At 43.7% G+C, this 12,691-nt stretch overlaps 1 protein-coding gene across 7 annotated transcripts in view; it reads left to right on the top strand.

Annotated features, from left to right (window-relative positions):
- The window catches only part of ARHGEF9 (Cdc42 guanine nucleotide exchange factor 9), a 307,995-nt gene that overhangs the window by 248,348 nt on the left and 46,956 nt on the right, over positions 1-12,691 (top strand). For all 7 annotated transcript variants that reach the window (XM_054039989.1, XM_054039990.1, XM_054039987.1 and 4 more), the window contains 2 exons: positions 3,815-4,047; positions 11,124-11,253. In XM_054039989.1, the coding sequence (XP_053895964.1) occupies positions 3,815-4,047; positions 11,124-11,253 (363 nt within the window). The remainder of the gene's footprint in view (positions 1-3,814; positions 4,048-11,123; positions 11,254-12,691) is intronic.

Genomic DNA, 12,691 nt, shown 5'->3' with positions numbered 1-12,691 from the left:
CAAAACACAAAATTTCCAATAAGTTCTTGGAATGTATTGGGGACAATGTTTTGTTTCAGAAAGAGGAAAAAACCAAGGGCACAGCCATTTTAGACTTGATTCTGACCAACAGGGAGGAATTGGTAGTGAATCTGAAGGTAGAAGGAAATTTGGGTAAGAGTGATTATGAAATGATAGATTTAGTGATTCCAAGGAAAGGAAGGAGTGAAAGCAGCAGAATAAGGAAAATGAACTTTAAAAAAGCAGATTTTAACAAACTCAGAGAACTGGAAGGTAAGGTCTTATGGGAAGAAAATCTAAGAGACAAAGGTGTTCAGGAGAAATGGCAAAGATACGGTATTAATGGCGCAACAGCAAACTATCCCAATACAAAGGAAAGACAGAAAGAACAGTAAGAGGCCAATATGGCTCCATCATGAGCTATTTAATGACCTGAAAATAAAAAAGGAATCCTTCAAAAACTGGAAACATGGGAAAATTGCTAAGGACGAATACAAAAGAATAGTACAAGAGGTTCTGACTGTTACATCACTTATTCCTCTGTGCATCAGTTTCCCCATCTATAAAATGGCTACACTACTTACCTGACAAATGGGTTGCAACGCTTGATTAGCTAATTTTGGTAAAGTGATTTGAGAGCCACAGTTCCAAATGTATTATATAACTAAAAAGTATCATCATCATCAGTATCCCTCATATCAAAGTGCAATCTAATCTAAATCAACCAATAGAGTTCCACAGAAGTGAAATAGGGCTATATAGAAATTATTCATGTAGAATTTAATAAAGAATAAGATCTTTTCCTTTGTCTTTTAAAATCACACTGTGGTATATAAGAGATAGAAACCTTTATTCAATATTACAGGATGGTTTAAAAATGTTGCAAAAAGGTTATCATTCTCTATTTAATTCTGAAGGCCTTTTCCAGAAGAGGAGATTATTATTATTTATTGTTATTTATTATTATTATTATTATTATTAAATACATAAATAATAATATAATAATGTGGCTACCCTCCAAGCTAAATTTCATGTCTGACACTTTTTAAATGATTTTTTAAAAATCAAGAGTTTTGGCAGGGATAGAAACCTTCATGCTCCAGGTTATAAGCTGATCTCTGACTAATATAGGTTTGGAAGACTCTCCCAGTGGGCATGTTGTCCTGGAATGGCCTTCTGCAGGGTTTCTTGCACCCTTCTATGAAGCCACTGGTACTGGCCACAGTTAGAAATGGACTATTTATCTGAGCCTGTCTGGCATTTCCTACATACCTATGTTCTTCAGGTACAGGGGAGACCAAAATTTAACTGTATGGAAGCAATTTACAGATACCTGGCTCACCATATGGAAAGTTTTCTTCAAAAAATGGTTCTAAAAATAAATGTCAATCTGTTCTCAGACCTGTATTAAAGTCAAGAACCCGAGTTGTTTAAAAAAAATCTCAACCCAAGAAACCTGGCATTTCTAATTGCACACCAACTGAGCGGAACGTTTTGTTGCAATGTAAGCTGTCAATGGATTGATTCACAAGAAAGGAAAACACATGTTCGGAGTCTTGGCTGTAGCAACACGGCACATTTGGAAGGAATACGAACCCATCTGACTTTGTACCCCTCTTCCCCTTGTGACTGTGTTTCTCTGCTGTGTGGAAGGATGCTGGCCCACCAGGCCTCATGCTGCCTAAGTGACAGCAAGGCAGCAGATAGCTTACTCATGCTAAACACACAGTAGCTGACAATAAAGCGCTGGAGGCTTTAACCCACCCCATCTTGCCTGTTACATAAGCTGTATATTACGGGAGCTGATAAATTGGCCAGTGTTGTAAATATGTCAAGAAAATTACAGTTCTGATTTTTTAGGCTTTCCTTTAGGGAGAACGAAGTGCTATATCGGAGCTTATGTAAGAGGTGCTCTGATCCAGGATGTGAATCCTTTTATGTTGTACCTGGGCTGAGCTACGTTTCACCTCAGCAACACTTCAGTTTCATTAGAGAATCTCATTGGAGACATTAATGAAATTTCAGTGGGACACCATTAAAACCACTCGCAGCTTCTACTAATTGCTGCTGGCCTTTGCTGCAAAGAACATCTTTCTTTTTGGATGGACAGTATTGTAATAAAAACATCCCTCTTTATATCTCTAACGGTGGTGCTGAGATGCTCCAGTGATGGGCATGTTAGAAATTTGCAGAGGGCCAACAGACTGGAAAACTCATAGTTTGAAGTCGTGGGAGAGTTTCACTACCGGGCTATATTCTCATGGTGGGGGACTAACCCCCTCCTGCAGACAGGTGGGAGAGTTTGAAGGAGGGGAACTGTGAGGCTCTTCTTGAAGGGTTTCCCCCAGGTTATTCTGATGGGGGGAAGCAAGGTGTTTGGCTCCTCAGAACTCCCGCATTCCTTGAGCTCCTGGAAGCACAGGGTCATCTGTCTGGAGTCTCTGTGCCTTCACGGCGGTTCTGGGGCCACGTTTCCTGATTCCCAGGTTCTTGTTCTATCCAGGAAGCCTGTCGTGTTTAAGGAAGTAAAATTGGAGCAAAACAGGTAGTACAAAAGGCAGAGAGAGCAAACTGATCACATGCAGGGGGCGGAATGACATTTTCCCTTCATGTACGGCATGAAGGGAATGCGATTTCTGGTCCCACCCAATTATGTAATAAGCATTGCACTACTGGCCAAGTGTGTTTAAGGAGTGAGTGTCTCTGTCCTGTGCATCATTTGATAGCAACCACAGCTTGCATGCAGCATATCAAAAGCTGGTCTTGTGGCTGAGATGTAGGACTGGGACTCGCATACGTGGGTTCAGTTCCTGTCTCTGTGATATTGGGTGTTCTCTTAATCTCTCTGTGCCTTAGCTTCCAATGTACTTGTACGTATCCTTTTCTCCTACCTCTGTCTGTATAGCCTGTAAGCTCCTAAAGGCAGGACTGCTCCTATTACTATGTGTTTATACCATGTCCAGCACAATGGGACCCTGACAGAATCTAGGCCGGCCTCTCGGCAAAGTAATACAACTAAATACTAATACTAACAGACTTGATGGACTAGTGCAAAGGAGGAAGAGGTGGTCTTGTGATCAAGGTGTGGTACCAGGGGTGCTGGACCAGTTTTTATAGTGGGGGTGCTGAAAGCCATTGAACCAAACTGTAAACTCTGTATATAGTAGAAACCACTTCAAGCCAGGGGGTGCGGCAGCAGCTCTAGCTCCAGCACTTGTGTTTGGTACTGTCTTGGTGTGTAACTGTAGGCAAGTCCCTTCACCCCTTCATGCCTGAGCTTCCCCATTGGTAAAGCTGGGATTACGGGATATTCAAACCTATCCCACGTGGGTGGGGTGAGGCTTAACTCAAAGATTTGTCAAACACTTTGGGGAGCACTTGCTGGAAGGCACTCTGCACCTACCATTATTACCGTGCTGCGTGTGCTGCCAAAGGCCAGAGCTGTGACTCAGTGTCACCTTTGCCATTTTAAAGAAAGAAAACCCCATCTCTTGAGATGAAACAGAAAGCTCCCACATGGCTCTCTTAAGGGATCATCTTACTACACTATTGTATCTCAAATGTACCTGCAACAATGTGTCAGTGTAACGGATTCCCCGCAGAGACACAGTGCTAATTGAGTGCTACACAGAGAACAGGACAAGGCCTGCATGCTAGTAATCCAACATCAGACCTTTCTGCTGCTGCTGCTGGGGTGTTTTTCTTTTATTTGTTGTAATTTATTCTTTAGTGTGACAAGCAGTTGTCTGATGCACTCTCCTCTCTTCCCTCTGTCTCTTTCTGTGTTCATTCCCCCCACCCTCACCTCTCGCAGCAAGACGGGTTCTGGATCTATTCGGAGTACTGTAACAATCACTTGGATGCATGTATGGAGCTGTCCAAGCTGATGAAAGATGGCAGGTATCAGCATTTCTTCGAAGCATGTCGTTTGTTGCAGCAGATGATTGACATCGCCATAGACGGTTTCCTTCTGACACCAGTGCAGAAGATCTGCAAATATCCCTTGCAACTGGCAGAGCTGTTGAAGTATACTGCACAGGATCACAGGTAATTAGATGCCTTTTTTTACTGTACTTGTGTTTTTGATGGCTTTTACTAACTGAGGACTTTTGGTAGCCTATTTCTTTACATGGCATCTACACACACTAAATAACAAAGGGTTTTCTCTCTTACCTCTTCTTGCATCCAGCTGTTTCACTTCATGATAACTTGTTAAAATTAAGGCAGGGCAGAGGTTCAGCAAACTAGATAGAAAGCCTGCCTGAAGCACTTATTCCCAGTGGAACCAAATTGAACTCCATTGTAGTCAGAGACCTGAAGTAACGATAGTTAGCTGTACTTTTAGATGCTACCTGCTACTCTAGATGAATTATTGATTCATGTACTTGGTTAAGAGACACTAGCCAAAAAGGTTTGTTTCCCTCTACTGACAGTGAACTCATCACAGCTGGGAATGGGAGCACGTCCCATGTTTGGATAGAAATGGGCCAGACCAGTAACTTGGATCTGAACTCCCTACATCTGGGGGGAAATCAGATCCTGATCTGATTGTCGCAGGTTGTGTCTGTCACTGGTTTGGGAATCTGGGTTTGGATGTGAGACGCACACAAAAGTTTGTATGTTTCTCTGAACTAGAGCTGGCCAGGAATTTTTCATCAGAATGATTTTCTGATGAAAAATGCCATTTTTGCAAAACTGAATTTTTCTCTGGGAAAATTTAAATAATGGCTGCCCGCCTGGACGACTCGTATCAGTTTCACTTTCTGCTTACGCTAAGGCTGAGCACCCTGACTTAGGGTCCAACTCTTGTGTCTTATTCTCCTTTCCAGTCCCAAACCATTGTGAGGTCACAATGGCATTTGCTGTTTTGTGATGTAAAAACAGGCTTCTGACTTAATGTAGGGAGAGGCAGCCTCAGGGAGGAGGACTCTGTGATTCCTCGTAGGTAATTAGTACTAATACCAATGGCGAGATGTACAGTGTGATTACACCGAGAGTAAATTACATTTTTGGGTTCAACATAGTTTAAAGCATTCCTTTTTCATTGAGGGCTCTTAAAATTACTATGTGATTATATAATCGGGTAGACCATGCATGTTGTGATGTTCTGAGGGAATCAATGCATTCCTGTGGTTAAGCTACAATCGTCTGAGACAGAGGCCTTGTCTACACTCCCACTTTATAGCGCTGCAACTTTCTCGCTCAGGGGTGTGAAAAAAACACACCCCTGAGAGCTGCAAGTTTCGGCGCTGTAAAGTGCCAACATAGACAGTGCATCAGCGCTGGAAGCCGTCCCCTCATGGAGGTGGTTTTTTATAGGGCTGTGCTGCGACTACACCACCACATTAAACGCACACATTGCTAGTGAAGACATAGCTAATGTCTTTTATATCTAATATTTTTTTATATCTAATATTTTTATATTGGTGTAAATATGGAGCCATATCACTGGAGATACTTTGGATTTACACTGGTGTTACTGAGATCAGAACCTGGTGCCAGGTATAAGTACCCAAGTTCATCAAAAGCGCATTAGTTATATGGGGTAGTGTGATAGGTAGAGAATTTTAAAAATACTTTTAGGTATTTAAGTACTGCAAAGACACAGCTGTGTGTTAGCAAGGAACTGGGAGTCAGCATAGTGTCAGTGATCTGAGAACAGGACAATTGTTTATTGGACAATTCACTTAGCTGCTTTGTGTCTCCCTTTCCCTATCTGTAAAATGGGGATAATACTTTCCTTCCAGGCATTAGCAAAAGGAAGGCCATTTGAACGTGTAAAATGCTATATGTGTGAAATTCACACCTGCACAGTAGGCCATGACAAGAGCTAAGCCCTAATTCCACTCTGCAAGCATTAAGTATTACTAGCCATATGGGTGACCCTCAAAAAGTTTGTTGGTTCAGTTTGCTTTGAAGAGGCATCCAAATGCTTGGTGGGTGTTATCAATAGCTGCCTATTGTTTCTAGACAATGCCCATTGCCTCTTATTCAAAGGTCTTAAAGCCCTTCTGAGATATTACTCAGTTAGGCCTCACAGCTCCCCTGTGAGGCAAGTTATAAGGGTCTCAAATAGGGATACAGAGGCACAGCGGGGTTAAATGACTCACCAGAGGTCTGCATCAGATCCTTGTAGAGAACCCAGGTCTCCCTCTCTTTTTGGAGTTTGAAATTTCTCTGCTGCTGCATTGTCAGGTTTTCCATTAACATCACTTTGGGGTTAGTGCTTAGGTTAATAATTGCCTGAGAAGTAGATCGAAACATGAATAATTATTAAGGGATTGACATATACAGAAAAAGAGTGATGTGACCGCAGTTGGGGGTGCAATCTGTACCAGTACAAAGATAGAATGTAGGCTATGGCTACACTATAGACTTTCCAGTGGCACAACTGTACCACTGCAGCTGCACCGCTGTAAGGTCCCCCGGGTAGCTGCTGTATGCCACTGGGAGAGAGCTCTCCCATCGGCAGAATTAACCCACTCCCAATGAGCGGCAGTAGTTATGTCGGTGGGAGAGCGTCTCCTACCGACATAGCACTGTCCACACTGGCCCTTCTGTCGGTGAAACTTATGTCCATCGGGGGTGTGTTGTTTTTTTTCAAATCCCAATGGACAAAAGTTTTACTGACAAAAATGCTAGTGTAGACATAGAGTACATCTACACTACCCGCCGGATCGGCGGGTAGCAATCGATCTATCGGGGATCGATTTATCGCGTGTAGTGTAGACGCGATAAATCGATCCCTGATTGCTCTCCTGTTGACTGCTGAACTCCAGCTCGGTGAGAGGCAGAAGCAAAGTCGACGGGGGAGCCACGGCCATCGATCCCGCGCTGCGAGGACACGAAGTAAGTAATTCTAAGTCAATCTAAGATATGTCGACTTCAGCTACGCTATTCTCGTAGCTGAAGTTGTGTATCTTAGATCGATCTCCCCCCCCACACACACACCCAGAGTAGACCAGGCCATAGCCTTAATTTCTAAAATATCTAACATCTCTAAAATTTCTAATATACCTAATATATCAAATTTTTTGTGCCCACAGGTCAGGTTGTTAGATATCCTAAAGCTATTATCCATACCCCAATGTGTTTAATCCCAATTTGATTGTGGGAGCAAAGCTGAAGGAAGAAAATTATCTGGTGGATTGATGCTCATCATGGGCCAGATTGTTAGTCCCATTACTTCTTGCGTAGTAAAGTCCTACTCAGAGGAAGAGACTAATTACTCGGAATGAGCCAGGGTCCCATGTAAGGAAGGATCTTTGCATCATTTGTGAGTGGATACCATTAGATCTTTTCCTCTCTGGTTAGCTGAAATCATTCTCTTATTGTATCACTATAGATGTACTATATATAGGTCCAGGACAATGGGCCTGCATCCAAATTCCTGATCATTCCAGCCCAAGTTAGCACATGACATTTTGGCAAGAGCCCACACTTGCATTCTCACTGAGCATTGAAAGGAAGTCATTGCATCCCAAATATATCTGACGAGCAATTTATCGGCCTTAATTTTATTTTGAACGCTATCCTAATATTAATCCACCAGCCAAATGCTTTCTTCTGCCATTTTTCTTCTAGGTTCTTTGTCAGCTCAACCGCAGACATGGGCTCAGAGCCCAGAAAGTTCAGTCAGTGATTCTTGCTTCATTAATGTACGAAACGAAAAATGTACCTGCTGTTTCCTCTTCAAATGGAACATTAGAATTAGTAAATTAGCGTTACCAGTATAAAGCCCAGCTTCATTGGCACCAGCCCACTCCACGTGGAGGCAGGCTTGGGGGTGTTTTAAAATCTTGGCTCTGTTCAATTGTTCATTGTCTATGGGCCAGTTCATCTGATTTTTTCACAAAGGCACATCTGTTCAGCGTCCCAAGATTGAAACCAGTTTAATATTCATTAAATAGCTGAAGGTCATAAGTTCAACATTGCCTTGTGAGCAACTGGCATTGTAAGGCCACTGTGCAGTGATTTCATCAGGTTCCCTGATTCGGAGTTTCAGTGCAAATAAGAAGTTGGTTTGGAATCAAAGGCAACCAGAGTTTTTTCCTGGACGCTTGGCGTTAGGAGTAGTTTTCATAATTTTTATAAAAGTGTAACTTCCTTCCATTGCTATGCAGGTAGTAACTAGGGCCTGACCCTTCAGGTGTGTCTATTGTGGGCTCATTGGGAATGCTGTCAACTCAATTAAAGAAATTAATTTCTACGCTATGGAATATCATGCTGTTGTGAGAATAGTCCCAAATGTCCCCTCCTGCAGATCAGAGCCAGAATTAAGTGTGTGTGTGTGTGTATTGGGGTGAGGGGGAGCTGTTCTAATCTTTGAACTGAAATTAGCCACCCTTACACTCACTCAGCCCACTTGCATGCGTACAACTACTTGAATTGTAGACTTGATCCTATTTGCATAAGCCACACCCCTGAATTGTGCTGCTATTTTATCAGGGTATCCCCGGTACGTACACACACACACCCTTAAGAGCATTGGCTCAACAGACTTGTCACTGTCTACCACACACACATTCCCCTCCCTGAAAGCGTCTTCTTCAGCCATCATCCTTAATTTATAGTCTAAGAGCCAATTCCTGGAGTCCTTTACTCACTATTTACACAGTGAGTGGAAAGTTTTGGAACAGTAGGAGTTCTTTTTCATTCAGTGAGGGTTTTGCCTAAGGACCGAGTAGAAACTGAATAAGGACATCAAGACCTGAAATAATGTTAAAATAATAAATATATTTTATTATGAAAACTATAAAAATATACTGTATATTTTATTTTAATATTTCCCCAATTTATATCCCATTTGGGGAACTTACTGAGTTTCTGGATCTAAAATCATGGTAGAGGAATGAAGCTCTGAAGTACATAGAGAAGTGGATTGGCTGTTTTCGGTATCCAATACTGAAGTATTCATAGCTCTAAACTTACATGTCCCCAGATGTTGGAAAATAGTCTTCAACAAAGGTTTCAAGTGCAGGATATTACAAAAATAGCAGAGGAGTTGACGCAAAATGATATGCTAGTTCTTTCACATAATGAGCAGTGGGATAATACCAGATGCGTGTGGGAGTCTGAAGTCAACTTGGGTCTATAATGAGCAACTCTGCTCCTGAGAGGTATTTCCTGTATATTCCGGAGAATCAGGCTATAAAAATCTACTAGAATACAAAGGGTTAATCCCCTGTTCTAAATGTCACTGACAGAATCGTGAGCAGTAACCAGCAGAGCCATTTCCTCAGCCGCTGCATGAGAGCTCCATTTTTCTCATTAGTTAGAAGTCAATATCAACCCTTAAGTTAATCATAAATTATGGCAACATTATATCAGCTGGCCTAGTCTGTCTTCCCAATAGAAATGAACATTAAGGTCTCCTGGAATGGAAAATGAGGCACAAGGTGGAAATCAATAGCATTGATTTCAGCATCACTTTTTAAAAAGACTGATCATCATCCTTGCTGCCCTGACGGGAGGCTATTTTTGGTCTGTTTTTTCACTCACACGCGGGGCCAGCTCTAACTTTTTTGCCGCCCCAGGCAAAAAAGAAGAGCGCCGCCCTGCCGACCCCCCCCCCCCCCCGCCCTCCAGCGCCACGCCGCGCTGGGCCGGGCCGCCGAACCCCCGCCCCCATTGCCACGCCGGGCCACCCAAACCCCCGCCCGAGCGCTGGGTCACCCAAAACCCCTGGAACGCTGGGCCGCCGAACCACCCCCGAGCACCTCGCCAGACTGCTGAACCCCCCCGAGCGCCTCGCTGGGCTGCCGAACCCCCCCGAGCACCTCGCCCGAGCACTTCGCCAGGCCGTCCAAACCCCCGCCTGCTCCCCGCAAGCGCCTCGCCGGGCTGCCCGAACCCTCGGAGCGCCACACCAGGCCACCCAAACCCCCGGAGCACCGCGCCGGGCCAGCCAAACACCCCCCCCCCCAAGCGCCGCGCCGCACCGGGCCTCCCAAAAACCCACTGCTATTTTTAGCACACTAGCTCAAGCCCCACTAACTTGAGTCTCTCCAAGCTGCAGTGTAGAAATATCCTTTCTGGCCAGAAAGGATATTTCTAACACAGCTGAACTGATTGTGCTTCAGCCTTATGACTTAAGGGTTGTAAGATCAATGACTTGTGTATTCTTTGCTGGCCAGGGCAGTTACCTCTGTATTCAAACCTGATATAGTGTGTTATAGACTGACGTTTTATAGTGACACATGTTTCGTCTGGGGACCCAGGGAACACCTCCTTCCTTCCATTATTCAAAGGCGAGGATAGTCAGATGCTGGGGCCAGAGAAGCTCTGAAGCCAACCCTTGCAAAAACAAGCTCTGGAAGGAGATTGTTACAATCCAGAAATACTTTGCCCTGACTTTGCTTCTGCCGGAAACACTGGTATGATCAGGGAGCCATGAGCAAGTCTGATTTGGGACTATAAATGTGTGTGACTTTATCTACAAATGTAGGTGGTAGCTAGATGTACATGCACACATAGAGAGGGAATTGCTCACATACATAATATGACTATGAAACTGGCCAGGTCTGTCCCAGATAACTTGAGAATCACACATCCAGAAGTTCGGTCTGGGCATCAGATACATTTATTATAAATCACTGTAATAAGGAAACTAATTTTATAAAGGAACATTAACACGGAAATATTTTCCAACTTTCATTTGAATGAAACAACCCAAGGCTCCACAGTACGAGATCTCCCAACATCTGCCTGCAGAGTAGTAGCATTAGGAATGTTCAGACAGCCCCGGAATGTGGCTGTGCATCCTAACGCATTTTTTAAGAACAAGTTCAGTGTAACTCCATGTAAGTCAATGAAGTTACCCTGACGTACAGCAGCTGAGGAGTTGGCCCATTAATTTTATTAGCATTTCACAGTCTCAGTTTGAAACAAGTTAATGTTGTTTGGAGGGGGAGAGGAGGGAGGGAGGGGTTGACAAGCCAAAAAGCAACCAGCAGAGAAGGAGACATATCAAGAATAATAACAAGGGGCAAATTGCTGTTATTCCCCTTTCCTAACAGGCGCGGCAAGATGCTGTTAATAGATGCTGTTAATAATGATGAACCCTTGTACATTTCCCTTGTGTGTCAGGTGTAATTCCATGGGCTCCCTTTTGTGTTTTCTAGTGACTACAGGTACGTGGCTGCTGCACTCGCAGTCATGAGGAATGTGACTCAGCAAATCAATGAGCGGAAACGGAGACTGGAGAACATTGACAAGATAGCTCAGTGGCAGGCCTCGGTCCTGGATTGGGAGGTACAGTATGCATTGGGCAGTGGTGGGCTCCAGTAGATTCCAGCACAAGAGGCAGAGGTGAATGATTCATATCAGGCTTGGGCTGCAACTAACACAGAGATGCCATGTTTAGGTGCTAGTAGCTAGTAAATGAGCCATCTCTATAAACGGTGTATATGTAGGTGTAAATTCCACATGGCCTCCAGAATGCTCTAGAGGACGTGGCTCACCTCAAGCCCTTTGTACAGGACAGGTATGTTTGAGAGTAAATTGCAGGACATTGGGGTAACCTGGGTTAGAGGGGCAGAAGGATGCATTTTGTCTTTATGAGACTGTCTGCACAGCTGCTGGGAGGTGTTACTCCCAGCTCAGATAGATAGACACGCACAAGCTCTGCTTGAGCTAGTTCCCTAAAAACAGCAGTGTGGCAGTGGGGATTTGGGCTAGCTGCCCCAGTACAATCCTGCCCAACCCCTGGGTATGGAGTCAAGCAGCCAGCCCAAGCCACCACCCAGGCTGCTGTGGCCATACTTCTATTTTTAGGTGTTCGCTTGAACAGAGCTAGTGCATACACATCCACCTGAGCTGGAAATCACACCTTCCAGCTGCTCTGTAGACATACCCTATGAGAGAAGAGAGCCTATTCACGCGTATTTGAGGGAGGGGCCTAAATTGATTCAGTGAAGGAACGTTAATGGATGCTCCAAAGGAAATCTAGGGCCTGGTTCTGATCTCATTTTTACTGTAAATCTGGAGTAACTCCACTCACATCAATGGAGTTACGCTGGTGTAAGTGAGATTGGAATCACATTCCTAATCTCTATGCTGGTTGTGTGCTTTGTACTTAATCAGGGGGCAAGAAGAGAAAGGAGTGCTAAAAAAAAGGGGCACAGGGGAGTGACCGGGCTAACAAGGCAGGTAAAACCCTGGTGATGATTTCATTTTCTTCATGAATATAGTATTATTATTACTTATGTATTAAACTCCATAAGTGTGTATGGTTCTATACAGACATTTAACACAAATAATAATAGAAATAGTCCATGTCCCAGAGGTGTTAAAGTCTAAATTCAGTGATTAATCATGCATGCTGAATTGAAGTAAATGGAACTACTTACGTGCTTAAAGTTAGACATTGAATATGTACCTTCCTGAATTGGGGCCTAATTGTGATCACGGCATAGTGAATGATCACAGGGGGATGAGCTGGGGAAGGGAAGCTGAGGGATAGTGCATCACCAGATCTTGCAGGTTACTGTTGTTTGCTACGTGCTCATCTGGGAGTTTTTGAATATCCATTGTTTTATCATCAAAATCTCTGCTTGTAGTTTGTAGATGGGATTGTTGAACTAGGCCAAAGCTGAGCACTTTTGTAAATCCTACCCTATATGGAATCATTAAAACACATTTTTAGCAAGAGGACTCTCACATTGATGCAACAAGTCCTGGATTCTCTTCT

The sequence above is a fragment of the Malaclemys terrapin genome, chromosome 9 (genome assembly GCF_027887155.1).
Source record: "Malaclemys terrapin pileata isolate rMalTer1 chromosome 9, rMalTer1.hap1, whole genome shotgun sequence".
NCBI lineage: Eukaryota > Metazoa > Chordata > Testudines > Emydidae > Malaclemys > Malaclemys terrapin.
The sequence above is the reverse complement of the archived record's forward strand: the minus strand, read 5'-3'. Positions and strand labels throughout refer to the sequence as shown.